This window comes from Trametes versicolor (genome assembly GCF_000271585.1).
Source record: "Trametes versicolor FP-101664 SS1 unplaced genomic scaffold TRAVEscaffold_1, whole genome shotgun sequence".
NCBI lineage: Eukaryota > Fungi > Basidiomycota > Agaricomycetes > Polyporales > Polyporaceae > Trametes > Trametes versicolor.
The window spans coordinates 683,815-709,498 of NW_007360321.1; the positions used below are offsets into that span (position 1 = coordinate 683,815).

Consider the following 25,684-nt stretch of genomic DNA (forward strand, 5'->3'; position numbering starts at 1 on the left):
CCGACTCCGAGATCTGAATCGACGCGTCTGCGCACGTGCGCGTGACGTAGCGCGATGACGGCCCTGCAGGGGCAAGTAAAGGAGTGCTCTTCGTCCTTGCGCTCCCGCTACTAGAGTCGTTGCTTGCTTTCTGTGTGTGCTCTGTGTATATTCTTCTAATTCTGCTACGATGGGATATGTCCCCCAACACGCGCTCGACAATCTCAAGAAGTACTCCTACAAGGGCGTAGACAAGTCCGTCCACCCGCCCCGCCCCCTCTTCCCCGCCCCACTCACCCCGCCCCTTCCTGCACAGATCGCTTGTGTCGCGCTATGTCCTCCAGCCGTTCTGGGCCTGGTTCGTCACCCTCTGGCCAACTTCGGTCGCGCCCAACACCGTACGCATCCTCCCCGCTCGCTTAACCGTGAAATTTATCGGGCGCACAGATCACCTTAACGGGCCTATCGCTCGTGCTCGCAAATTTTGCTACACTCCTATACTACGACCCCAAATATCTTACGGAGAAGGATGGTGCAGAAGGCCCTCCGAATTGGATATACTTTACGTGCGCGGACCTTTTCGATCGTGAGCGGTATGTGGCACTGACGGCAAGGGGTAGATGGGCGGCCGGCCTTTTCTTGTATCAAACCCTAGATGCTATAGACGGGTACGTCCTTTTAGCATTTTGGTGAAAACCCCTAAGCCTCACTGCGTGGTAGCAAGCAAGCACGGCGGACGGGCATGGCAGGGCCCCTAGGCGAGATGTTCGATCACGGCTGCGATGCACTAAACACGACCGTACGCACAATCCACCTCATCCCGTCGCACACAAACACTCATCCTTTGCCATCAGCTCGAGGTTGTGCTAGCCTGCCGTGCACTCAATCTTGGACGGTCATGGTGGACTGTAGCCTCCCAGGTCGCCACTCTCGCCAACTTCTACCTCACGACTTGGGAAGAGTACCACACGGGTGAGATACGGCGCTCGATGCTACTCCACGTCATATTGACGCCTGTGTTATTAGGCCAGCTGTTCTTGGGTGTCTTTTCGGGACCCGTGGAAGGCATTCTGTCCGTCGTGCTGCTTTACACGATTACGGGGTTCACTGGTAGGTCCAAAAACGCATGTTGAGGCCGCGCGACTGAACGGCATGCTCTAGGTCCTCAATTCTGGGATACCGAATTCCTCGCGCTCACTAGACTAGACCGGTACCCTATCGTGCTGCAGTACATCCCCAGGCTCGGCCTGAACGACGCCTTCATGGTCTTCGGCGGCTTCGGCATGGCCTTCAACATTTTCACCAGGTACCCTTCCCCCCACCCATCCACCACACAGCCCCACTGACCACCCCCCTCCCCGCACAGCTGCATCAACGTCTGGACCGCGCGCACCGCGTCCGGCAAGGGCCCGCTGTCCCCCCTGCTCTTCCTGCTCCCGTTCCCGGTGTCCGTCGCGCTCGAGGTCGCGTGGCTGAGCGCGCCGGCGTTCGACGACTCGCGCATCCTGCACTCCGCGCTGTTCGTGCCGTTCCTGTGCGCGTGGGGCCTGCAGTTCGCGCACCAGGTCTCGCGCATCATCCTCGCGCACGTCACGCGCCAGCCGTTCCCGTGGTGGGACGCGATGTGGGTGTGGAGCATCGTCGGCGCGGTCGACGCGAACCTGCCGCGGCTCATCGGCTAGTGCGTTAAATCCTCCCTGTATCCCTCTGGTGTTACGGGCGAGCATTCTGACGAGTTACTGCAGCCCGCCGCTGATCCAGAGCACGCTGCCGCGCACGGCGCTGTTCGTGTACGTGACGCTCGCGGTGACGTTCGTGTCGTACGCGCGGTTCTGCTACCTCGTGATCAACGACATCACGGAGTACCTCGGCATCGCGTGCTTCACCGTGCGCAAGAAAGACCGCTCGGGCGAGTGGGTCGGCGCGGCGGAGGTGAACGGGGGCAAGAACCAGTAGGCGCTGAACTGGAAGCTGGGGAGGGAGGTGCGGGTGATATACGGGAGGGAGGAGGGAGGCGGCGGTAGGACGGAGGGCGGAAGGAAAAAGGAAACCACGATTCACGGCTTGACGAACTAATGACTAGGAACATGCGTCGGCGCTCCAAGATGCTGCAAGTATACACTGTGAAAAGATATCCTAGCTACCTGACCGTGCTAGTAAATACAGGATTTCAAAATCTCCGTAGCTCACCGCGCGTTGAGAGTACGACATGCATTGACTACTAGAATGTTTCCCTGCGCCGCCACCGATTACCATTCTCGAAAGGTAATAAATATTTCCTTATACCAGTTGATCTCGATTCACGCTCACGCCTTACTTTACACTCGCAGATGAACGGCAAGCGCACAACCACGGCATAAACCGCCGATGTGTTGGTTTTGTCCCATTTCACTCGGAGCCGGGGGGGTTTACTCTCGATGAGTCATTGCGAGCGGTTCCATACGTGAATCTCATCCATGGAGCATTACCAGCAAGGGAGCGGCGACACAAACATTGCCAGATGCCAAGCCATATCTTCCATGTGCCAGTCGCGGAACACGATCCCAGTCCGTGTCATATTGCACTGTGTGCACCACCGGGTTGTCCTCTGTTCCGCGGTACATCGTGCTAATTCCAACTCGATCATCGTCTGGCAGTTCCGGCACAGCTTGGGGTTGATGCTACGTATCATCTCAGGGTCTAAGAGTAACAACCCTGCTCATCTTCCAGCGGTGCAATATATCTCGCTTGGGTGCACTGACGGTATAAATATTGGCCAAGGTCCTTTGGCGGCCTCACTTCACTTTCATCATGGCGTCTCTAATATCACTCAGCACCCTGGTTGCTTCTCAGCTTCTCATTAGTACACTCGCTCATAGTAATCATTCCAAGGTGAGCCTCGCGACTTCTTTCAATCTTGTTTTGCTCATAACCGACCACAGAATGCTACCACGAACACCACTAGCATCGAATGGGGCCCCTGCGACCCAGCCGTGATCACCAACCCTGCGCTGACCTGTGCTTTCTTCGACATCCCTCTGGACTACCATGATCCCTCCGCCGGGCAGGGCAGACTTGCGCTCGCCAAGATGAACGCGACCGGCGAGCGTCGCGGCACCGCGTTCATCAACCCGGGTATGTCACATATCCGTATACCTCGGAGTCGACGCTCACCTTGCGTTCCAGGCGGCCCAGGGGGCTCAGGGCTAGCGACGCTGAACACCATGGGGAGCCTCTTCAGCAGCCTTTCGGGCGGGCTCTTTGACATCGTCAGCTGGGACCCGCGCGGGGTCGGGACGCTCACCATGTAAGCCCGGCGCGCCCGCAGCTGCCGACTCGGAGTCATACCGCTACTCACTCATTGCGGGTCTTCTCAGACCCGGAGACATCTTCTGCTTCGACAGCCCCGCCGAGTACGACGCGTTCTTTCATGGGACCATCGAGCTCACGGGCATCGAGATGACGGGGACCTTCTCCGACCCCGACGACGTGCGCGCGCTGCTCGCGCAGGCCCCAGGTATGCAGGCGAAGTACGAGGAGCTCGGGCGGCGCTGCCTGCAGCATCCGAGCGGGCGGTTCTTGCCGTATGTGGGGACGGCGGCGACGGCGCGCGATGTTGTTGCGATGGCGGACGCGCTGGACGGGCCTGGGAGCTCGGTGAATTATTTCGGGTCGTCGTATGGGTCGCTCCTGGGCCAGTGGCTTGTGAACAGTGAGCACGTCCTTGTATCCTGTCCGATGTTGAGCTAAGTGAGCTCTGGTTTTTTAGTGTTCCCTGAGGTGAGGAGATTGTACGGCCTTTCTCAGCAATGCTCACGCGTCTTTGACGGCTTAGCGTGCCGGACAAGTCATCATCGACGGTATCATCGATCCGACGCTGCTTGCAAACCAAGAGACTCCGCCCGTAAGCCCCCATCTGCTTTCCTTATATATGTATGATAATGACCCGGTCTTGTATTTTTAGATGTGGGCATTCCACCAGCTCGCCGACGCCGACAAGGCCTACGCAGGCTTCATCACCGGCTGCGCGCTCGCCGGCCCCCAGGGCTGTTCGATCTCCTCCGCTGAGGGACATACCGCAGCGGACATCGACACAACTATTCAAGCCGTTCTCCAGCAGGCGCATGATGCCGCACGCAAGGACGCCTCTGTCCCGGTAACATCGGCCAGCATCCGCCGTATGTAGCTTGGTTATCCGGTGCAGTGACACAGTGCTAATGTGACATTTTAACATGCAGAAGCTTTGTTTGCGGTAATGCAAGCCCCTGCCGAGGCTGCGAGCTTCGCGAACACGACGTGGCCTACACTCGTCGCGGGCGTAGCGGCGGAGTCTGACGCCCAACAATATCTCGCCCCCCGTGGTATGCGTTCTGTCCGACGCCAGTACGTGCCCGTTTACCATCATTACGGAGAGGATCGACTTATATGGGCATGTAGGGGCAGCGAGTTCCAGCAGAACGAGACGCGTTCTTTTACGGAGGAGGCGATCCTGTGCGGAGACAGCATTGACCCCCGTGGGACCAACATGACGGATGTGTTCGAGATCATCATCTCTGCTTCGCGCAACACCTCCGAGATGTGTTCGTTCACCTTCCTCTCCTCGTATCTCTCTGTGTTCACTAAACATGATGATACAGTCAGCGCGGGGTGGCCTACTTCGTTCTACACGTGTCCGTTCTGGCCGGTGCGCGCCGTGGAGCGGTACTCGGGGCCGTTCAACAAGACGCTGGCTAACAAGGTGATGGTCGTTGGTAACACGGTATGTACTCTGATCCCCTTCTACCTGCGGAGGACTTCGACTCATACTATCTATGTAGTTCGATCCTCGTACCCCTCTTCCCGAAGCTGAGGCGGTGGTCGGGTTCTTGGGCGACAGTGCTACGCTTATCCAGCAGCACGCGTTTGGGGTGAGCATTGCAATCATTGTAGCGCCAATTTGTGTCGTTGCTGATCCCGGGCCCGTCGTTTGTCCGGCAGCATACGTCTGTCTCGGAGCCGTCTCAGTGCCTCAACAGCCTCATGTTTTTGTACTTCACGACCAACACGGTGGGTCACTCTTGGCCGCCTCACCGCTGTTCCCTGGGATTGATCACTTTGTACACCTTTATAGCTTCCAGATGGCAACGACACGATGTGCGAGGTGGACACAGACTTTGAGATGTTCCCCGGGGTAAACACCCAGGCGATCCTAGCGGCTATGGCTTCATAGAACTGCAGGGGAGGTCATCCGCGGCGACAAAGTTGGTGCCGTGGCGGCGTGGTGGGTACTTGGGATGTGTTTGATCAGCTCTCCTTGTTCGGATGTTGAAGCACTACTTACTAGCAATATTAACGGAGGGCATATTGTTCCCATGTTGCCTTATTCATGATCTTTGTCTGAATTTGAGCTTTCATCGTCGGATAGTCAAGTACAAAGGCCGGACAAAAAGCTCGCAAGGCATAGGATTCTATGAGAGAAACAATTCTCATCGGGCGTTTGGCACAGTGGTAGCGCGCACGCTTTGCATTCAAGATTGCGTGAGGTCGAGGGTTCAAGCCCCCCAACGTCCATTTTTGGCCCTTTCGTTTTGTTTTCACATACTTAGCACCACACAGGAGAAGCAGTGTCGAGTCTGCGTTACGTTTCATGTCAAAAATGGAGACGGAGACACGACGAAAGATCTAATAACACATACACTCGAACTTGAGGTCCTTCTGAACCCGAATTCTCTCGTAGCATCATGACCGTCCGTGTCAGTTAACGCAGACAGACGTTGCCATGCATACCCGGCCGTCGACCAACAACGTCGTGGTGGCGGACATAAAGCTAGATTAGCGAGGTCCGGAAGCTGGTTAAAATGGAGAAAACGAGTACTCACCGTGAGTATTGCTGACTCAAATCCCTCGGGCATCCGGGCTCATTCACGTCCTTCTGTATAAGCCGAGACTCGCAGTGTATAAAGATGAAGCCGAGGACAGAGTGATCCCCGTACTTGCCGCCGCCTTGGTACTGCCGTTGATCACCAGTAGCATCCCCTGATCTGAGTATGACCACCACGCCGCAGCGTATCGCGCTTTACGGTTCTCCGGTATGCTGCCAAAATGTCGGTGACGGCATCGGTCAGCTGATGATAGGCATATCTGCGTGCAATGCAGCACTCACCGTTCGTCGCCCGAGTAAGTCAAGGTCATTTTCGCGGTCATCTCCCGTTGAATGTGTTAAAATACCCGCATAGGTTCGCCTCGCATTGGAGGAGGCTCAGGCCGACTATCATACAGTCTTCTTTGATCTCGACGAGAGACCACAGTGGTTCTTCGACAATGTAAACTCTGCGGGCAAGGTTAGCATCAGCACTCCACAATTCAACCTCGCTCCTCCGAGGCCAGAATTGACAGCCTGCTCGCGCGACCAGGTACCGACGATCGTGTATAGGAGCAGCCCCGATGCGCCACCCGAGAAGCCTACACCCGAATCCGCGAAAATCGCAGAATCATTGGTGCTCCTCGAGTTCGTCGCCGACCTCCACCCCAACGCCAACCTTCTCCCGCGCGACCCCGTCCTCCGCGCCAAGGCACGCCTCTTCATCCGCAAGCTAGACGAGAAGTTCCAGAGCGCCTTCCTCGCGCTCCTCTTTGACAAGGACGGCGGCGCCGAGGTGCTGGAGCTTCTGGTGGAGCTGCAGAACGAGCTCCCGCCGACGGGATACGTTGTTGGGGACTGGTCGATCGCGGACGCAGCGTTTGTGCCGATGGTTGCCGCCGTGGGCATCGTCGCGAAGACAGGGCGCGGGTACTTTCGGGATGTCGACGGCGGCAAGCTCACACAGGAGCTCGCCGCGCCGCGCTTCGAACGCCTAAGGGAGTACATGCGCATCAATAAGGAGCGGCCAAGTTTTGACGTTAGCTACCCAGAGGCAAGTGCCGACGGCGTTTTGCCGCTAGCATTGTGTCGTATCTGACTTGACGTTGGTGTTCAGGAGTTCGTCGCTATCAAGTGGGTCAAGCGGTTCGCGAAGCCTGCCGACAAAAAGTAGATATTTATCACGCTGGGAGAAGTTAATGTCAACGGTGGATGCTCCGGGGCGTCCGAGAGCTGCACAATATGATAACTTGGAGATTTGGAGCACATACGGAGCCTTGTTGGTGGATTACTGAGAGAGGATCCGCCCGCCTATTCTATCACTTGCTCCAAGTATCACTGCGACTAGAGAAAGAAGTGCTTCAAAATTCGAAGGAGCCACCAGTAGCGCCACAGTTCACGGACCTTGCGAAACCACCTACTTCTAGAGGGTTTCTATCTCCAGAGCGTATCTTCTAGTCGTCTTGGTACGTCCGACGGAGAATTCGTTACCGCACTGGTCGCACAATGCTGAGAAATTACCGGCTGCAGAGCTGTGAGTTAATGGAACTGAAGGGCACGATAACGAGGCAGAGTGATACTCTTGTGATATTCTTGAGCACGATCAGGGACACGTATGGTCCTGCATCAGCGACGGCATGACGCTGGGAAGACAGCGACGGTCAAGTTCGATCGCATAGCTACCTTCAGCTAGGACAAGGATGGCCCGTCTTGGGCTGAGACAGAGCGCCCCGTGATTGCCCCCGCAGAGTTCTCCCTATCACTGGAGGCCAGCGACGCCCTTCGCCACCCCGCGGTGGACCTTTGGAGAGAACGCGACCCGACAGAGAGGAGCCTAGGCAATTGAAGGAAGCACGGAAGGCGCACCGAAGACATCAGGGCATGAAACTTTTCGAGCGCCGGCGACCCGGCGGACGGTTATCTCCTCGCGACCTGGGGACATCGCGGGGCCATCTCCCGGATGCCGGGGAGAGGCCTCCAACTTTCGAGGCCATCAGCCATATCGGGGAGGGCGCGCCCGCCAACGGCCAGGCACGCCGCCACGGTGCATCGCCGACGAGCTCGCGCGGGGGCGGGCGAACGGTCCGTTGCCTTCCTGGGTGGATCGTCGGTGCGATAAGGTGAGTAGTTGACCGTTGTTGATCCAAGTCCTGCGAGGGCGCACTGTCCCATTGTCCAGAGGCCCCCGCATGTCGTCCCGCCTTTCCGAGGGTGCGCGATGCGAGCGGGTGTGCTCATCATCGCGCTATCGGTGCGTTTGCTAATGGGCACTGTAGCCGGCAACACCTCGCAATCTTTACGCAAGGCGTAGCGGTGATAGTGAGCGCTGCGCGCCGTATAAGCTTCGTCGCACCGTTATCGTCGTCGTTTAGCTCAGGGTAAGCGATGCTTGCCGAAATGCTTCAATTGATCATTAGCTCAAAGTTCCCAGCTATGACGCCAGAATAGCCAGCAGACGAATAAGAATTAGCATACCGATCCATTTCGGGGGATCCGCGCCCTCCCTGTGCATTTTTCGGGAAAATCGGTGAGAAGCAGGCGTGTACCGCACAGGCCACCGGGAGTCGGTGCGGACCCCGTCGAGACAGGCCGAATATGCACCGCAGGAACGTGCGTGGAGCGTTCTCGTTGGCGTTTTAGACGTGAAAATTTGACCTGTTCAAGGTTCTGTTCATAGAGTTACGTGAATATACGAGTTCGAAAGATGCGCCACCAAGTACAAGGAAACGCACGGCAGGTACAGAAACGCACGGTGAAGTGAGAGCGATAGCTCTAGCAAATTCTCATTCCTCCGCACCCCTGAGGTGTGCTCCGCAGCTTGCCGCACAGTGTTTTCTAGCACAGCTCATAGATCTGGCTTCGTGAATCGGGGGTGCCCCGCGACCTTACCCCCGCATTATAGTCTGCGGGATCGTCTCCCGATATCCTTGAAGATGCTCGATGACCCTCGCGGACTAGGAACGACACGCTTGATCGTCGGCAAGGTGCTGTATGTCGTCAGCACCGGCACACGCGAGTGCAATGTGCCGGACAGATGCGCGTTGTGCTGCGTGGCAAGCGCATGCGCCGCTGTCCGGAGCCCGTCCCTGCCTCCGAGCGCGGTGCACAGCGGCCATGCGTGTTCACTTAGCGACCGGACTTGCTTCTGCTAGTGACAGATCAGACGCGCGCTTTAAAAGAAAGATCGACGATGGCGAAATACAGGACGTACCGTGTTCTAGACAGCCGACATTACTACGAGGTGTACGGCACCGCCACTTAAACACCGGAGGTATGTACCGTTATCGACGCGAAGTGGAACGTAAAACACGACAATGCTTTACGGCGGGGCATAGGCGACGCGAGGGGCGTCCGAGCACCCTCGAAGGAGCCGTCGGAGGGCGTCCCTTATATCCAAAAACAAAGATCAGCAGCGGAGGTACACGCTACGGAACGCGGAGGCGCACCTCCGAACCCGCGTCGGTTGCGGGCCCGTAGCTCCCAGGAAGCCCTTGGGCATCTCCGGGACCTGATCGCTGCTCATGATGGTGCGAATTCGAGCATGGACGGATTTGGAGGCGTGACAAGAGGACGAACTCCGCGCCGACGACGTCGAGGAGGGATGCAGGGGGCGCCTCCGGGGTCCCGCTGGTACGGAATCCGCCGAGGGCGCTCAGCGCACCCATCTTCCGCATTCGGACGCCGTGTCGCTATTCCTGTAGTCCACCGCTCCTTCTGAGTATTCCCGCGTCGCAGCGAAGATAGATGGAGAACACGTACAAGGCCAGGCCGTTCGAGTACGTACGATAGGGCGGGGGACTTTTCTCTCGATCGTGGTGCTGACGAGTCGATTTAGCAGCCATAACGCCGTCCTCGACCTGCGAAGACATCTACTCCCACCTTGGAGCAAAGATATAGAACATTTCAGGCTACAGAGCAGCCAAACCTGTACAATCTATGCCAAGAGGGACTCCCTGCCGTCTTCCAGGGTGGTGGCGACATGAACTACAACCACTCTCGCTCCAGAGAACAGAGTCGCCTATCGAACCCTGGGAGCTTCAGCCCAATTCCAGTAGCGGGACTTTCGGACGTACCAGGGGCCGACAAGATGATCAGGAGCACAGCCCAGGTAGGAACGCCCAATGTCGAGTATCTTTCGCTGACTGCGGGTACGTCAATAGCACGCGGAGGGCGCCGTCACATATGTACACCCCACGAAACAGGAAATTCCAAAGGACGTCGGCGCGTGGGACCCTGACAGTGAGCGCGGGTGAAAGATACATTTTGGCGTTCACCGCTTTTCAGCTGAGTGGGCGCGTTGCCCCATCTGGTAAACAGCGCCGCATGAGCCGCGTGCACGCCGTAACGGTCGGAGCGCTAGCAGGCAGCCCGTTGGAAAATGTTCACGCAGGCATCGAAATGACAGACGCATACGGCGACATTGACTGCAGCCAGTAAGCGTTGTCGCGGCCAATGCAGACCGTGTGCAGCGTCCGCCGATTGATCACCTAACGCCACTGCACTCTATAACTGATAACCCGCGCAATGCGGTCAGTAAAAATTCCGTCGCAGTAACTGATTACCGCGAAGATGACGCACTGAAATACCGCTGGCTTCGAGCGTGCGGGTCGTGTATTATAGCGTTTGACGGGCGTGCGACGAAATACAAAGCGGAGGTTGCGGATGAGCGTGCGGAGATAATGTGAGAGCGTGCGCAGGCGCAAGTGGGAAGCCGCTCACCATTGCCATCGCGGCGTCCCAGCGCGTCCACAATCTGTGCGCCTACAATCATGGTCTCGCCCTCGGTGTCAATCTCTCCGGCAGTGGCACGCTGGGACCCCAGCTTCCAAGGGGCGATATGCCTGTCAAACGCGTCGGGCGCTGCGAAGAACCGCGCATCGTGGGCGGCGTTACCGTGGTGGTGGCCTGGAACGGAACGCAGGAGGAACGCTAGTCAGACTGACGCAGTGCGTGGTCCGACGTCCGTTCGTCCGTCGACGGCGCGACGCTGAGCGCTCCGTGCGCTGCTCACCCGCTGGTCGGCGCCTAGCCACTTAGGCCGAGTAACAAGAAGGCGGCCTCGGCTATGGGTGGGTACGATAGCTGTCGAAACTCCGGCCGTGGGTGGGAACTGTGGCCAATCACTATAGTGGGCAGGCCACAGGTGAGGCGGCCGTCGAATGTCCGCGCGCATGTCTATGTCCGCTGGCAATAGCGAGCACAACTCGCAGCTAGAATATCTGGCCAAATGTTCTAGTGGCCGTCGACGAGTGTCGGAGGGCCGGTGTGCGCCCGCGAGGGGGCCTAGACACCGCAAGCCCGAGGCGTTCAAGGGGACGAAACGTCGAAGCCCGCGCAGCCCACCCCGCCGCCTAACGCACACGCAGAAGCCGGTCGGTGACGTACAGAAGCCCGCGCGCAGAACCTGATCCCAGCACGTCCCCCGAGCAACTGTGGCACGCGAAGCCTCGTCTTACCTCCGAGCGGGCCAGCCTTCTCTACGCCCATCCGAGTATAACTCCGACTGCCATGACGGCCCCAACCCCAACGGTTGTGTGGCAGGGCACGAACCACCGCTCCGGGGCGTGCACACTGCAGCGTCATAACGTCCGGGAGCAGGTCACAACGCCGATGCTGGGAGCAGCGCCGTCGCCGTGGCTGCCATTGGACGGACACGGGTCGCGCCTCGTGGCTCGGAGCGCCCGCTCGTCCGCACGGAGCAGTCAGCGGACCCGCGCGTGTAGCGCAGGCGCGCCTCGGACACTGTCACATTGTACGTGGACCGACGGCCTGGGCCATGGCGAAGTGTGGCATTGTGGTCTCTTTAGGTCGTGGGCATGTTGGGGAGCGGTGGCCTGATGTGTGCGAGCCGGCGGCAGGGGTCCAGGATGGGAAGCAACTGACGAACTGGCAACTGTGGCCATTCCATTCGTGGGCATCGAGTCCGGGGACGCGAGGAGACGCGAGAGAAGCACTGTGGGCCAGTATATGAGATTGCGGGTGCCTTGATCGATGACACACTGGCCGGGAAGGGCACCCAGGAGGACGGCGTGCGTGCGTCCAGATCCAGCTCCCAGCGCAGGGTCAGATGGATCGCGCGAGCGGGTCGCGTGGCGTGTCGCAGGGGAGGTGTGACACTGTCTGGGAAGTCCGATGCGCGAGGAGAGTGGGAAGCGTCTCGCCTGCCGAAGGGGCAGTCTGGTCGTAAGGTGCTGTCGCCCTGGGTTGTGGGGATCGGCTTGGCTGCGCTGCGCCGTGGTCTGGGGAAGTCGGGGTCCTGGGTCGTGTGCAACTAGCATGCGTTGTGAAGAGGGCGTCGGAGGGCGTCGGGAGACAGTGCTCAGCTGAACAGGGCTCGTAGCGCGCAGGACGAGGCGCACGACCAGAAGCCCAGGCTGTGGCACTAGACGAATGTGCGAGAGGGCGCGAGAGCGCACTCGTCGGGTATATGTCATGCTCCGGATTAGTGACCGCGCTCATCTTGTATCATGAAACAGCCGCATCGTCATCGACGCGTCGCTGAGTCGCTCGCAGAGTCAATGGCAAACTTCCTGTCCTGCGATAGGCTTCAGGCCTTAGTCTCGAGACTGAGTAACGCGGATACAGTGGTCGAAGGAACGCACCTTCGTGTTCCACAGGACACAATTGTCCCAATAATACTCCTCGTGCGTGCGGCGGCCACATCACGGCGCACCTTCTCGAACGCTCAAGCTCACGGGTGCCCGCACGCAGCACGCTCGAAGGGCGGCGAGCGGACAGCCGAGCGCGAGACGCCGAGCCACTCCACCCAGTGAGAGCCGCAGAGCAGCGGGAGAGCGTCGAGAACCGCGATGCGCGCAGGCCGTACGTAAAGTGTGAGCTAGTGCGCACGCCGATCGAGGGGGACGGTCCATGGCGCTGCGCTGCGCTCGCGCCTGTGGTTTGGCACATCAGGGGGACCCTGCAGCGGGGGTCTCGCCCTGCGGTTCGTTGGCGTCCACGACATTGTGTTGCGCAATTGACATGTCATAGCCCTGCTTGAGGACCCTCGGGACTGCTGCTTGCGCAATGGGGATCAGGGGATCAGATCCACATCGCGCGAGAACATCACGCTGCACGGGCGGCTGAGGAAGAAGCTCGCGCCAGAAGGGCTCGCATGACAAACTGGGCCACCCACCTGAGGCGTAAGCGCAGGTGAAGGAGACGAGGAAGGCTTGTGTCACTGCGCGAAGGGGGCGAAGGTGATGTTGCGAGTGCACAGGTTGACGGCACGATGGCATGGCAGCGCCGTTTCCTCGGCGGAGTTTCCAGCAGGCGACCGCCGTGTTCCTATATGAGTACAAGTGGTTGGACGTGAACCTAAGTTTGGCTCTCTAGGGTACTTCGCCATTGGTGAAGCTCGCGCGCGAAGATCCCGTGCCGAGCTCGTCACATGCAATTATAGAGGTATTTAGTACTCACCTATGCCGATCGCAATACCCCCGCCTGTACGTACTCGTAAGTACACACCGCCCCTGAAACGGGCGTACATTGTGGAACAAGGATGAGTGAACTGTGGCCAGCCCACCGCATCAGGAATTCCAGCGGCCTCGTCGGGCTGACCCTAGCCGCCCATCTCCCGCCGCCGCGAAACGTAAAGAGGCATTCGAATAACCACACCCGCATGCACCGTGCGCAACGCGGTGGCGCGTCGAAGCTCAGAAGCGCGGCGGCCGAGGGGCTTCGGCTTCGGGGGGCTGCTCCTGTACGCGATAGGCCGCGATGGGGCGATGATCAGACGGCGTGCGCGCACAGACAGGGGACGCGGGCGGAGGGCGCTCAAGGGGGGATCGGTCGGTATGGAATTGAGCTGACATTGGCAGCCGCAGACAAGGGTCGGTGTCATCTTGGCTGCAAGTGTCTGCCCGGCTTCCTCAATTCACCCAGTGGATAGAGAGGCGTGGGCGGTCGATCAGGGGTTTCGACGGCGCGGTGTGGATATGGGTGGCGCCTATGCATTGGCGAGGTGAATACGGTGGAATGGGGATGCGGATCAGCTGTGGTAGACGTCCGCAGAGATGGTGTGTGACTGCGCACGTCAACCCAGCGTCCAGCGTGCGCGAGGAGTCTGATGCGTGCCTTTTCGCAAGCCGGCGACTGTGTGCGAGTGATCCTGCCGGACGAGCGAAATCTCAACAGGCGCGGCAAATATGGAGGACAGGCACTGGACCTGCCAACGTCGGAGGGTACTTGGATGCCAATGATACGCGCGGCTGGGCGACAGATGTGCGATGGAGGCCAGAGGGCGCCCAGAGCCAGCGACCATGGCAGAGAAGTGGTGCGAGGGCGACGGGAGCACAGGGAGAGAGCGGCGAGACCCCAGGAACACATTCATACGCGTAGGTAGCGGCGGCGCACATCATGCCGTGGAAGCAATGCGACGAGAACGCGAGAACTCCGTGCAGAAGCCACATTGCAGTTCGATTCGAACGGTCGTATCCATGAGCTGGCACCCAAGGCGAAAGTTCGAGATAGCGTTGTGTCCAGAGGTTATGTACATGCAGCGAAGTCAAGCCAGAAAGACATTCGAAGGTACGTATGGTGGACCAGATAAACCAGTACAGGCCACATCGTACGGCAATTGCAAGCGATTGCGCGCAAACTCGAACCACGAGCGCGACGCGACGCGCAGACGCCGTGCGAACCCGGGCGGGTCGGAGTTGCGTCTGAGATCAGACGCGTACGTAACGCGACGTGCCGAGCCACAAAAATACGCGGCACAGTGACGCTAAATCAGGGTCGGCAGGTCACAGTGTGACCGGTCAGCAAACAAACAAACAGACGCCGTTCAATTGATCGCGAATCGGCATTCAGTCAATCTGGGTGTTGGCGCCGAGCCTCGATCAGAATTGGAGCGAAGATCTGGGCGGCCGATGCGGAACCGTGTGTCAGACCGCCAACGTGGGCGCCAGCGCGCGCCTGGCGCATCTGTCCCGGCTGCCTGGCGTTTTTGGCGCGGGGGCGGGGCGGGAGAGAGGTGCGTCCGAGGGTGGGGGGCGGGGCAGGCTTGGGCGGGGAAAGACCATGCGGAGATGGTGAAGAGCGTTCGATGGGAGGGCTCAGAGATGTCGCGGACGGCCGCGACGCAGCACGCCATTGGAAGAGACGGGCTGGGAGGAGACTGCGAGGGTGCCGGGGGGATGGACGGGTGGAGCGAGATGAATTAGATTCGGTGGCTCAGTTGGGCAGGCAGGGCGCGGGGAACCGGGGCGAAGAGAGCACAGAAGAAGCGGTCGGTAGATGGGAAAGCCAAGAAGGGGATCAGGGCTGGTTGATGTGTCGAAGAATCGGAGGATTGTTGGAGGGGTGCGGCGAGAGCGGAGGGAGCGGTGGGCGCGAGTGGGAAAGGAAGAGGTGGAAGAAATGGGCTGGGAGCAGTGGGAAGTGACGGAGGGGATGGCGAGATTGCCGGTTATCTGGCTGTGCGCTGGAGGCGATAGGAGGTCGGACCTGGAACGTGAGTGGAGTGGGAGCGACCAGAACGGGAGGTGTATTCAGTTGGGCGGGCGAATGCGGTGAGGGGCACGCTGGCGGCGTGGGCGCGGGCGCGGGCGGGGGAGGCTGCATTCGGGGCGGGCGCGGGATGGGCGCGGCGGTGTGGGCGACGGAGAGCGGATAGGATATGGATATGGAACGCGTGCGGAGAGGAGAGCGTTGTGTGTGGGCGGGAGGAGGAGATGGATGACATCACGTCCGAATCTGGCTAGGAGAAGAAACAAAGCGCGGAGGACTAGACTCTGGCGACCGCGCCCTCTTAACTTGGACCGCGTCCGGCCCTCGCGCCCCTCACTCCCCCTCTCCGGGCGTGGAATGCGCTCTTGATATAACACCCCCTCCTCCAATCTCTTCATCTTATCCAACCACCCGCCCCCTCCTCCTCAGCGATGCCCTACGCCGGCCCCTCCGACGCTGGTTCGACCGCGACCGCGACCCGCCCCTCCTCCCACCGTCGCACCCGCTCCGCCTCCAACTTCTCCGACGAGCGTGGTCCCGGCGCGTTCGCCCCCCTCGGCCAGCTCCCCCGCCTCAACAAGAAGGCCGTCTTCCACCTCAACAACGACAATGACGACGATAACGCCAACGACGACGAGCCGAGACCCACATATCCCACCTATACGAGCCCCTACTCCCCCATCAACTCCCTCCGCCTGTCTATGAACGCCGGCAAGTTCTCGCCTTCAATAGACCCGCCCTCTCGTATAGACATCCCCCCGCTCGAGCCGCCGACTTCTGTTCCTTTCCCAACCTCTTCTCCCATTTCCCCTTCCAGCGGTGCCTCTCCATTTTTCAACAACTCTTTCCGCTTCTCCTCCAAGCCATCCTCCCCATCCCTCCCCCGCACACCGTCGACACCAATCATCCTTTCCAACGGCAAGCCGTTAAAGTCTTCTCTCAAGTCTTCCGCTTCGACCCCGAACATTCTTGATCTTCCGGTGAAACACATTCGGACCCAGTCCGCGCCTGCGACGCCGAACACCAACAAGAATGTGCACTTCGCCGAGAAGGACTCGGGACTCGAGACCGTGCGCGTGTACAACCGGACGGGCAAGCCCGCGTCGCTCTCCAAGCCCCCAGGTGAGGAGACCGAGACTGAGACCGAGGCAGAGAGCTCCTTCCCCTTCCCACTCCTCCCGTCCTCTCCTCTCACGGTCGCTCCCGCTGCGATAATGCATGAGATCGACCCGAGCCCCGACCGGTCGCATCCGATCCCGAAGACGAACCCGTCCCCGTACGCGAACGTGCTCCTCGAGACCCTCGCGCTCCCCCGCACGCGCCCGCCGACGCTCAGAGGCACGGTCCTCGTCCGGAATATTTCCTTCGAGAAGGTGGTGGCGGTGCGCTTCACGCTCGACGACTGGCAGACCACCAGCGAGGTGCTCTGCAAGCACGTCGTGAGCCTCCCCGGGCTCCCCCCGCCGTTCCCGCGCGCACGCACGATGGGCGACGTCGCGGCGAACATCGCGAGCGGCAACTCCGACGACGAGAAGGAGGCAGCCGGCCCGAGCTGGGATCGCTTCAGGTACGTGCGGATCGTCGCTCGCTATACCGGACGGATATTCAAATCTGATTGTCCCCGAACAGCTTCACCATCCGGTTAGAGGACTACGAGGCGAAGCTCGCCGACCGGACGCTGTACCTCGTCGTGCGGTACAACCCCGGCTGCGGCGGCGAGTGGTGGGACAACAACGACGATAGGAACTACCGGGTCGGATTCCGGCGCGCATCTGCGTCGCCGCTTCCGTCGCCTTCGCTGTCGTCGCTCGGCATGGTTCACTCGCAACAACGCACCTTCAGCGCCCCGAGTACGTTGAAGACGACCCCGACAACGGGCTCGGTCCCTCTACCGTTTGTTCCTTCACGGCAGATGGCCATGCCCTTGGCGCCTCAGCTCACCCGCAGCTTATCGTCTCCCTTCCCGGCCATGTCGCCCTCGTTCAACGAGGTGCAGGGTCAGTGGAAGGAGCGCGAGCAGGGCGACCGCCAGAAGATGAGTGAGCACGGGCTCGGCTCACCCACCGCAGCGTATCTCTCGAAGAAGCTGTCTTTGAGCAACTATGTCGCACCTTCCACCTCGTCCGCCATGGTCACCCCGCCGATCACCCCTCCGGGCACCGTACGTATGCGGAGTGCGAGCCTGCCCACCGAGGCGGGAATGAGCGCGGACGAGCCTAAGCCGAGTCCACCCGCGGAAGATAAGCCCAAGAGCGACGAGCACCCCGCCACTACTTCCATTCCAGTTCAGCCTGCGAGCTTACCCGACTTCCACGGCCCTGCGCCGTCGTCGTGGGCAGGTCCCTCCTCGCCCAGTGCTTCATCATCGACTCCCCCCGCTGCATCCACGCTTGCGTCGATACCGGGCCCGTCGCCTGCCGCACTTGCCGCACAGGCACGGTCGTACAGGCCTACCTCGTACGGCTACCCCTTCCAGCAGCTCATGAGCCCGCCACAGTCGAAGGACAGCAGTCCTGCGGGCAGCGGCAACGCGAGCCCCAGACGAGGCAGCCCCGAGCCCCGCAAGCTTTCTGCTCTCGGGCTCGAGGGACCCATCGTCCGCTCAGAATCTCCCGCGCCAGTGGTGAACGAGGAGGAGCGCAAGGCCGCTGCAGCATTGAGCACGGCGGTGCGCGAGCTCGGATTGAACGCTTCGCCCGGTACGTCGGCCAACGCCAACGCGCGGGTGGACACGAGCGACCCGAGCTACGCCGCGCTCTTGCGGCAATGGTGCTTCGCGCAGAGTGCGCCGCCGGCCCCGGCCAGCGGCGGACATGCCTCTCCTTCGGGCAGCCCGAGCCCGCGTATTGCGTCGGCGGCGGCGGCGGCGGCGCTCGACGCGATGGCGGCGGGGAGTGGAAACACGACGCCGAAGGTGGGGTTTGGGGCGGGGTCGGGATACGGTTTCCCGGGGTTTAGCTTTGGGTTGCCTGACGCGGGCATGGTTGGAGGTGAGTAGCTCATTCTTTGTCGAAGTGGATGATGGGGTGGGGAGTCGAGCGGGGTAGACGAGAGGGCGACGCGGGGTAAAAAGCGGGCAGCTGCATGACGTCGAGGAGAGGATCCGAGCCGACCTCTTCTCCCGTTCACACAAAAGTCAAAGAGGGCGCCGTGCAGCTGCCCCGCGTCGCCTTTCTTTACGTCTTCGTCGCTCCCTCCCGCCGCCATTGCCACTTATCTGCCATGGTCCGAGTGCTGACGCCCGTCTCTTACAGCACGAATGCAGTAATTCCGCACTACCGCGCCGGGCCATAACGCCGCAACGCTGGCGTTTCGCCCAACGCGGAGCTCCTCGATACCCACGTCGCGCGTCATGTGAAGCCCGACGAGCTCAACCTCGACTTGCTTAACTTATTTCCTGCTCGGACTCGTCTTCTTGTATGCAACATCCCCTCCTCTCGTCTCCGCCTACCCTCCCCCAATCCCCCCACCCCGCCCCGGATCTGAATATTGGCCGCCGCCGCTGTACGCACACGACACGCCTGCGCGGATAACGCGCGACGCAGCATGCACGGCTCCTAGAGCCGTTCGGCGCGGCACTATCTATTCCTATCTGCCCCTTGATTGTTGTACGCCTAACCATAACGCTTTCTTGCCCGCAAAACCCCCCACCCCTCAACCCGAAAATGCGACCGGTCGATGCCCGCGAGCGATGCGCTCGCGCCTGGTCCAACCCCTACCCCTTGTACATTCACCCTATGGACGGTGGCCTGCGCCACGTCTCATTGCTTATCCATTTCTCCCCTCCCCTCCCCATCTGCACATGTTCTCCCAGGCACGAGCGCGTCGCACGCACATATACACGGACCACGGCGTGGCCGCGTCTCGTCTCCCGGTGTTGCTTACCACAGCCATAGAATTGTCCGTCGTCTCGTTATCGCTCGCTCGCCCCCCGCTCCCGTCTCCCTCGCAATCTCGCCCCCCTCCACCATCTGCATCACTTCTCACACAAGTCATCGCCTTCGCCCTTCCACCCGCAATCCCCCTATCGCATCGCGCCATTTTCGCAAAACGGCCCGCTCCCACTACCCATTTCCATCCCTCCTACCACTTGATCACTCTCACCGTCTGCTGGTTCTCGCTTGCCGCGGTGTACGAATACGATAGTCATCCCGGGGTCCCGCGAGGGACAATGCCGCGCGCGCCCCACTTCCGCTCTTTACATTCAAGTCTCTTGTTTCCACACACACACACCTGTCGAATATCGCTTGGTTTACTTCACGCATCGACCGCTCACGCCCCGATCACGCATCCATCCACTCTGTACTCTAGCCTGCTACACATGCAATACGCTCCTCCTTCTCGTCGTACTCACTCCAGTCTCCAATATCATCCGCGGTTTTCTCTCGCCTCATCTTCAGCGTGATCTGCTTGATTGCAGTTGCAAACTTGCTTGCGTTAGACTTTGCAGGTGTTCCTAAGTTGCGCATGGTTGGGCTGATCCACCGCAATTCCGTGCGATCGACAGCTCGCGGAGGCCTGCCAAGCACGCGGGCCCCCACACGCCGAAGCATACACTCCTCGAAGCCGGACAGGGCCCCAACAGTCCATACACACCTCTATTCGAATTCCAAATCGCCAGTGCACAACCGCCGGGCGAGCACACTCGGGCCCCCGCCGCGTCCGACTGCGCCTTGTTTCTTCGCTCTTCCACGGCGCACGTTCTGCGCTACGGCCGCTGCGCCACGAACACGCGCAGAGCCTACTCGCTGGCGCAACGGTGGTGCCCCTGGCTCTAGCGCGCCCGGAGCTGAATCTACGGAGGCGAATCTCGATCAGGTAAGGTAGTGGTGCCAGGAGCGCGGCGGGGGTGGTGGCTCTGCCCGCGCAGCACACCCGAACGCTAGTCGGCGGGCACGCGTTTACCCCAGAATCCAGATCTGCGCGCGCCGCGTTTCTGGATTTTGGAGGTGGCTGAGTTGTAGGGAGGAGACGGAGGCGCATTTCAGCTAGAACTTGGCGTGCATACAAACCGCACCAGTCGCGCCACCGCGGAGCCCCTAACCACTTCTCGGAGTTCGAGGTGCGTACGCGTTCTTGTGTATACGTGCGTGCTCGGCAGTCACAAATTGTAACTCACAATTCGTCCTCCAGCTCTTTAATGTAGGGATGAACGCTGAGCCCTGCGGTCAAAGGCGGCCTTGGTGCTCTCGGACTCCGGAACTCGGGGACCGCGACGCTTCCGCGACTCACGGAGGATGGGCGCGGTTGCGCTCCCGGCCAGCCGCTGCACAATTACGGTATCCTACCGGACGGCGGTGGCAGTAGTTCGGGGCCGCAGCCGCGGCCGTCGGGGCAGGTCGTCGTTGACTGTGATAAAGCGTCGAGGGCCAGGACACCCGAGGCCGGACATTGACAAACATGTGGGTGCGCAGGTCAGTCACTATGCTTACCCGTCGAGCCTCTCGGAGCAGGTCGTATCTGTGGCCTTGCTCTCGTAACCCGTTGAACAATGTGGACAAGACGCTATCGTGCTCGTTATAGGTCTCGCCACTCCTCGTGTTGATGCGCCATTGCTGCTAGTTGTCCACAACGGCCGTCGCGGGAGTCGGACTCGGAGGCCGCCCCGCAAAGTGTACATATCGGAATCGTTCCTAATCAGACAGGGGATGTACAGGTTTGAAGGCACCATACACGGCCGCGGTCGCTCTCGAGCGTCCGCCGCGCGCATGCCGATGCAAAGACTTCACCAGCAGCGCTGCGCGAACAAGCACCGGTAATGTATGACGTCGATAATGAGCAGCAGCAGCTAGCCGACCAGCCCTGGGCACTCCCCAGAGGTCAAGTGAGCACGACGTGATGCGACGCGCCCGGGGGCCTGCGCGGACAGGACCCGTGAGCGGCGGGAGACGCGCCCGGGGAAATGCACGTTCGAGCCCGAGTGCACTGGGCAGAGCCGGGACGAGGCTGCAATACAGTCCTGCAATCGTTGCGACGCCGCCGGCTTCGATCGCGTTCGCTGTCAGATGTCGGCCGACGGGCGTGGGGGGATTGTGGACACTGGACGGCATACGCTGACTTAGAATTCAAACCATGCACCTGGGCTACGGTGTGGTGGCCGTGAAGGACGTGCGCGCATGAGCTTGGAATGCATGCATTGCATTGTATAGCTGCATCGTGCTGGCAGTGTCCGTTCTATCAGCGCAGAGTGTCGGAGAATGTACTAAGTTCACCATGCGCAGCTGGACGAAGATGATAGAGGAAGCTTGTAGGGTCGTTTGTATGCATGCCGGCGCGTCGCCGCCAAACTGTCTCCGCTCGGTCAGAACGGCGATACATTCGAACGCAGCACGAAGATACGGTTATTCATGGCGACAAGAGCCAAGTCCCCGAAGTGCCCAACGCAGCATACGGGCGCGTTCGGTGGCACAAAGCGTCGCGCGGTGCGGGTGGGAGTTGGAACGTTCGCGCGCGCGGGTAAGGCCGCTTCGCGGCAACTGCTTTATTGCATCGGCCGTAGTAGTAGCAAGCCGCGCCGCGCTGCCAGGCACGGGGACGGGGCTGGTCGCTGGCGGGGAAACATAGGCGAACCCGGCATTGCGGGCGATACACGAGCACCCACGGCGGCAGGCGAGGCAAGCAAGACACCGAGAGTGATAGGCATGGACGCCGCCGCCCGCACGGCATCGCGGTGGGAGAGGTCCCGAACTGGGGAGAAAGGGTCGCAGGCGCGAAGCCCTCTCGAACGTGCCGGCGTGTGAGCGACAGCGTGGGGGTGCTGGCACAGCGGGCACGAGGCGGCTTATCTGAATGCGAGAAGGGCGGCGGCTGGCAGATGGGAGCGCGAAGGAGAGGCGAGCTTCGCGCGTCGCTGCGGCGATGGCGTTGCCTTGTCCGTCGACGTGCCGAGAGCCTCGTTGGTACTACAGCTAACTTCGACCTGCCAGAGCGGAGCGGTGCCGTACCTTGGTAGTGGCTTCGCTTTTGTTCGATGCTTGGGGGTGATGATAGCGCGGTGCAGAGTGGTGATGAGTGGACTGTGCCGGCTTCGAGATGTTTCGTGAGGCGGGCGATTTCTATATAGGTGGAAGTAATCCTGGAGCAGTGCAAAGGATAATCAGTATACAGTAGCAGGATGCCATTCACGAATAGACCATACCCACGAAGTCCTGTGGCTGCAGTTGAACTTCCGTTCTGGTCGACGGCACAAGGTTTCCACCCTTGATAACTGAAAACGATAGTGCCGTATGCAGAGGGGCACCGGGTACGTTTTGGTGGACATAGCGGGGCAGACTATCCCATAGCGAGCATAGGAGGAGTGAGCAGGACCACATCGCGGACTCGATCGATCGGAGTGTGTGTACCGTCCACTTGCACTCGAATCCACCTCAGCAAGCCGTGCGTGACAAGAGGGCCGCAGTCTATTGCTGCACCACCTGTGAAGATCATGCACAATACGGATCTCCCCAAAGATGAGTCCATCCGACCTAGTCCAGTCCAGCCACTGGCATCTTCCGCCATTCATTCGCGCGAGTCGGACTCCAAATTCCGTCTATATCCGCTGTTGAAAGGCGCAGACCACGACGGAGCGAGCCAGACGCGGACGCAGAGAGCCCACGCAGACTCGGCGAGCACCAGGTTGACCCATTGCGCTCCCCGCGCGTAGCCACCCACGGGTCGTGGCTTTCACTCGAGGTCCCCTCGTTCTGTCGGTGGCCCATCAGTTTTAGCGGCACAGGCACGGTCTATTCTCCAACCTATTTGGAAAGGCGCACCTTTGTTTTCTCTCGCACTTTCGCGCGAGGAGACATCACCGGGCAGGACCTGTCCAGCTGACCAGCAGCGCAGGCGCCCACCGCGAGGTCCTCGACCGTCTGACAGGGAGACTCTCGCGATCGTACTGCCCGATTGATCGTAAATCTTGAGTGAATGTGAACGACGCCATGAAATGTTTTGCAGTCGGAGCCATGTATTGACTGGCGCTGTGTTCGACGGTGAATTTTGGAGCCGAGCCGCGGGAGGCTCCGAGGCCTGCATTTTTATGGAGCTTGATGCCCAGAATTTCTTCGAAGCAAGATGATGGTGGTCGGCACAAGGAAAACTGGTGGGACCTGCTTTGAGCTGTGCATGTGCGGCACTCGCGGGGGAAGTTCTGCGAGCAATCAATGGGCGTGTAGCCTCCGACGGATGGTCCCTCGAAGATCCCCGGAGCTACCTCAGTGATCAGACGTCGGTCCAAACCTGGCGTTTTCATGGTTGTCACGGCTTGCCAGCACGGCATATGCATAAGGCGTGAGCCTGACAAAAGGAGGCGTTAATACTGCTCCGCTGCGGTAGGCGTGACAAGGATTGAGAAGAAAACTAAGTACCAAGTTTGGGAGATCTATCGACGGCTGGAATCTCAAATGCACGATGCCCAGGTCGAAGGTTTCTGGAACGGGAAGCTCATAACAAAGTCTGGGGCAGAGTTGAAGCGTTACTGCCTTCCGAAGCCTCATATTGACCGTGATGCTTGTCGAAGCGGCCAAAGAACGGCGAAATCTGTGGGTGAGCATATCTGTTGCAGACGGGTACATAGGCAGACACGAAGTTTCATAGCTGAAGCGTCGTAGCTAACCCAGCATTCGGTAGGGAAGAAGAGGGTAAGAAGGAAGGTGAGCGCGCTGTGGCAAGCCTTTAACGAGCGCCTACGTACCCTACAAGCGCCTTTTCGGAAATCGATATCGTAAATTGGACCACCACCACCAGCACCTCTCGACGTCCAGCGCGAAGCCTAGCTCCCTGTACCCACATCCACTGGCTACGTATACGTAATCATACAAAATCTGCCCCGTCTCTAACTGCAACACACACATGATCGTTCTGATCAATAAACTATCCAACTATCCTGGGTTGTGGCTATGATGGGCCTGTGGCGGTTTGTACCTGTACTGAGGCTCTCCTCGACGCGGGATGTAACTATGTAAGAAACTCAATTCTTGTATTCAGAATGAATGGATCCCAACAGGCTGACGGATCGTCCATAGCACCGAGACCGCACCCGACTCCGTCAGGCCTCTAACGGTCATATTCGGCCTCGCATCTCTGTACGCCGTAGGATTCGCTCTCGCGCGGGTCAATCAGAGACCGGCTGAGAACAAATCATGGCTACCCGACGATATCCTGTACGAGGTATTCTCCTACCTCGACCCTGCAGACGCGGCCCAGGCGGGACTCGTTTGTGCAGACTGGCACCGGAACGCCGCGCATGCATCCTACAGGGAGGTCTCCCTCCATACCTCCTCACCATTCTCGCGATCGCTTGCCCGTACCCTTCTGAATAACCCACGCCTCCGCCGCTACGTGCGCCATCTAACTGTTGTCCACCGCGCTCCAACCCCCAAGGAACATCTGTACGAATGGATATATCTCCTGCCGCCCTTCTCATTGAAGACTTGTCGTGTCTTTGGGCTCCCCGAGCCCACCGAGAAGTTGCGGAACGCTGTCGCGGTCGGTACAACGCCCATGATGGAGATCGCTTTGTTCGGGTATAAATACCCCAAGGAGGTCCTGCTCAACAACATCTTATCAGCGAGCAATCCCGCGCGGCGGAAATGGCTCATCAGAATGCTTGGCGAGGGCTGGCAGCTGAACCAACTGAAGCCGTACCGGACCCACCTCCAGGCCGTCTCTGCAGAGTTCGCGTTCCCAGCTGCGATAGAGCGCTTCTCCGAGGGCATAGAGCTCATCATGGAGAGTCCCGCGAAATTCCATGTGGATGTCTCAGCGGTGGACGCCCGGGGTGTGTCGCGCAAACGCGTGGATGCCCTTATGGAGGCGGCCAGAAAATACGTCCCCGCCGCGACGTGCATCTCAGTCACCCTGGTCCACCAGTACTCTCCCGCCGATGGGGCCAGCGCCAGTGGAGACGGGCTCTCAGATTCAGGCCAAGCACCCCGGTTCGTCCGCGAGGACGAGGTAACCCCGAACATGCACCACCTCCCGCCCTCACAATGTATGTGCAGCTCTCCGCCGGCCGACGTGGCAATACCCCCATCCGCCGCTATAAGAGGATTTGCGGGCTTTACTAGCCAGCTTCTCACGCAGGAGACCGCGAGGCGGGTCGTCGACTGGCTGTGGGAGGACGCAATGCCGGACGGACGGCCGTTGAATCTCGTCTGCTTCCGCGTAGCGTGTTATGGCCAACTGAGCTTTCCGGAACCTTGTGCTGTCTGTGGATTGTCTAGGATGCACTTGTACTACGTACCTTGCGATGCGCTAGCTCTCACATGACATGTGCCGTTCGTGCTTTTGATTGCGGGCCGTTCGTACACTTACTTGTGTGTTGCCTGCCATGATCCCCTCCCAGTCTATAAGTGATGCAACATTTTGAAAAGTTTATTAACAAGTGACCCAGCTAACACAATCCTCCCCGATAATGTCGGATATATCCCCTAGTACACACTATCATAGACAGAG

General features: G+C 59.8%; 6 protein-coding genes and 1 non-coding gene across 7 annotated transcripts; all 7 read left to right on the forward strand.

The window, feature by feature from the left end:
- The first annotated feature begins 105 nt into the window (after positions 1-105).
- Positions 106-2,181, forward strand: TRAVEDRAFT_61760 (Choline/ethanolaminephosphotransferase). The gene is made up of 10 exons (XM_008034254.1): positions 106-234; positions 296-377; positions 427-545; positions 600-647; positions 700-778; positions 834-951; positions 1,006-1,089; positions 1,141-1,285; positions 1,346-1,660; positions 1,725-2,181. The coding sequence occupies exons 1-10, from the start codon at positions 170-172 to the stop codon at positions 1,933-1,935; spliced, it is 1,266 nt and encodes a 421-aa protein (XP_008032445.1). The 5' UTR covers positions 106-169; the 3' UTR covers positions 1,936-2,181.
- A 588-nt stretch (positions 2,182-2,769) lies between these two features.
- TRAVEDRAFT_41339 (uncharacterized protein) lies at positions 2,770-5,167 on the forward strand (the record flags this gene model as incomplete). The annotated part of the gene is made up of 14 exons (XM_008033887.1): positions 2,770-2,774; positions 2,838-2,850; positions 2,901-3,093; positions 3,145-3,265; positions 3,336-3,670; positions 3,728-3,738; positions 3,794-3,862; positions 3,923-4,136; positions 4,197-4,341; positions 4,396-4,538; positions 4,596-4,717; positions 4,776-4,865; positions 4,936-5,004; positions 5,069-5,167. The coding sequence occupies 14 exons, from the start codon at positions 2,770-2,772 to the stop codon at positions 5,165-5,167; spliced, it is 1,629 nt and encodes a 542-aa protein (XP_008032078.1).
- Positions 5,168-5,428: 261 nt separating this feature from the next.
- On the forward strand, positions 5,429-5,508 carry TRAVEDRAFT_t2. The gene has a single exon. It is a non-coding gene; the product is annotated as a tRNA-Ala (tRNA).
- Positions 5,509-5,984: 476 nt separating this feature from the next.
- Positions 5,985-6,971, forward strand: TRAVEDRAFT_41340 (uncharacterized protein; the record flags this gene model as incomplete). The annotated part of the gene is made up of 4 exons (XM_008033888.1): positions 5,985-6,026; positions 6,094-6,114; positions 6,174-6,836; positions 6,915-6,971. 4 exons carry the CDS (start codon positions 5,985-5,987, stop codon positions 6,969-6,971), a joined length of 783 nt encoding a protein of 260 aa, XP_008032079.1.
- A 3,931-nt stretch (positions 6,972-10,902) lies between these two features.
- Positions 10,903-11,643, forward strand: TRAVEDRAFT_25291 (uncharacterized protein; the record flags this gene model as incomplete). The annotated part of the gene is made up of 1 exon (XM_008033596.1): positions 10,903-11,643. A coding segment is annotated over exon 1 (196 nt), but the record flags the coding sequence as incomplete, so codon positions are not given.
- Positions 11,644-15,639: 3,996 nt separating this feature from the next.
- Positions 15,640-19,601, forward strand: TRAVEDRAFT_61761 (uncharacterized protein). Its single transcript, XM_008034255.1, has 3 exons — positions 15,640-16,814; positions 16,877-18,237; positions 18,502-19,601. The coding sequence occupies exons 1-3, from the start codon at positions 15,679-15,681 to the stop codon at positions 18,513-18,515; spliced, it is 2,511 nt and encodes an 836-aa protein (XP_008032446.1). The 5' UTR covers positions 15,640-15,678; the 3' UTR covers positions 18,516-19,601.
- Positions 19,602-24,180: 4,579 nt separating this feature from the next.
- Positions 24,181-25,430, forward strand: TRAVEDRAFT_55012 (uncharacterized protein; the record flags this gene model as incomplete). The annotated part of the gene is made up of 2 exons (XM_008034148.1): positions 24,181-24,188; positions 24,253-25,430. A coding segment is annotated over exon 2 (699 nt), but the record flags the coding sequence as incomplete, so codon positions are not given.
- Between the last annotated feature and the right edge of the window lie 254 nt (positions 25,431-25,684).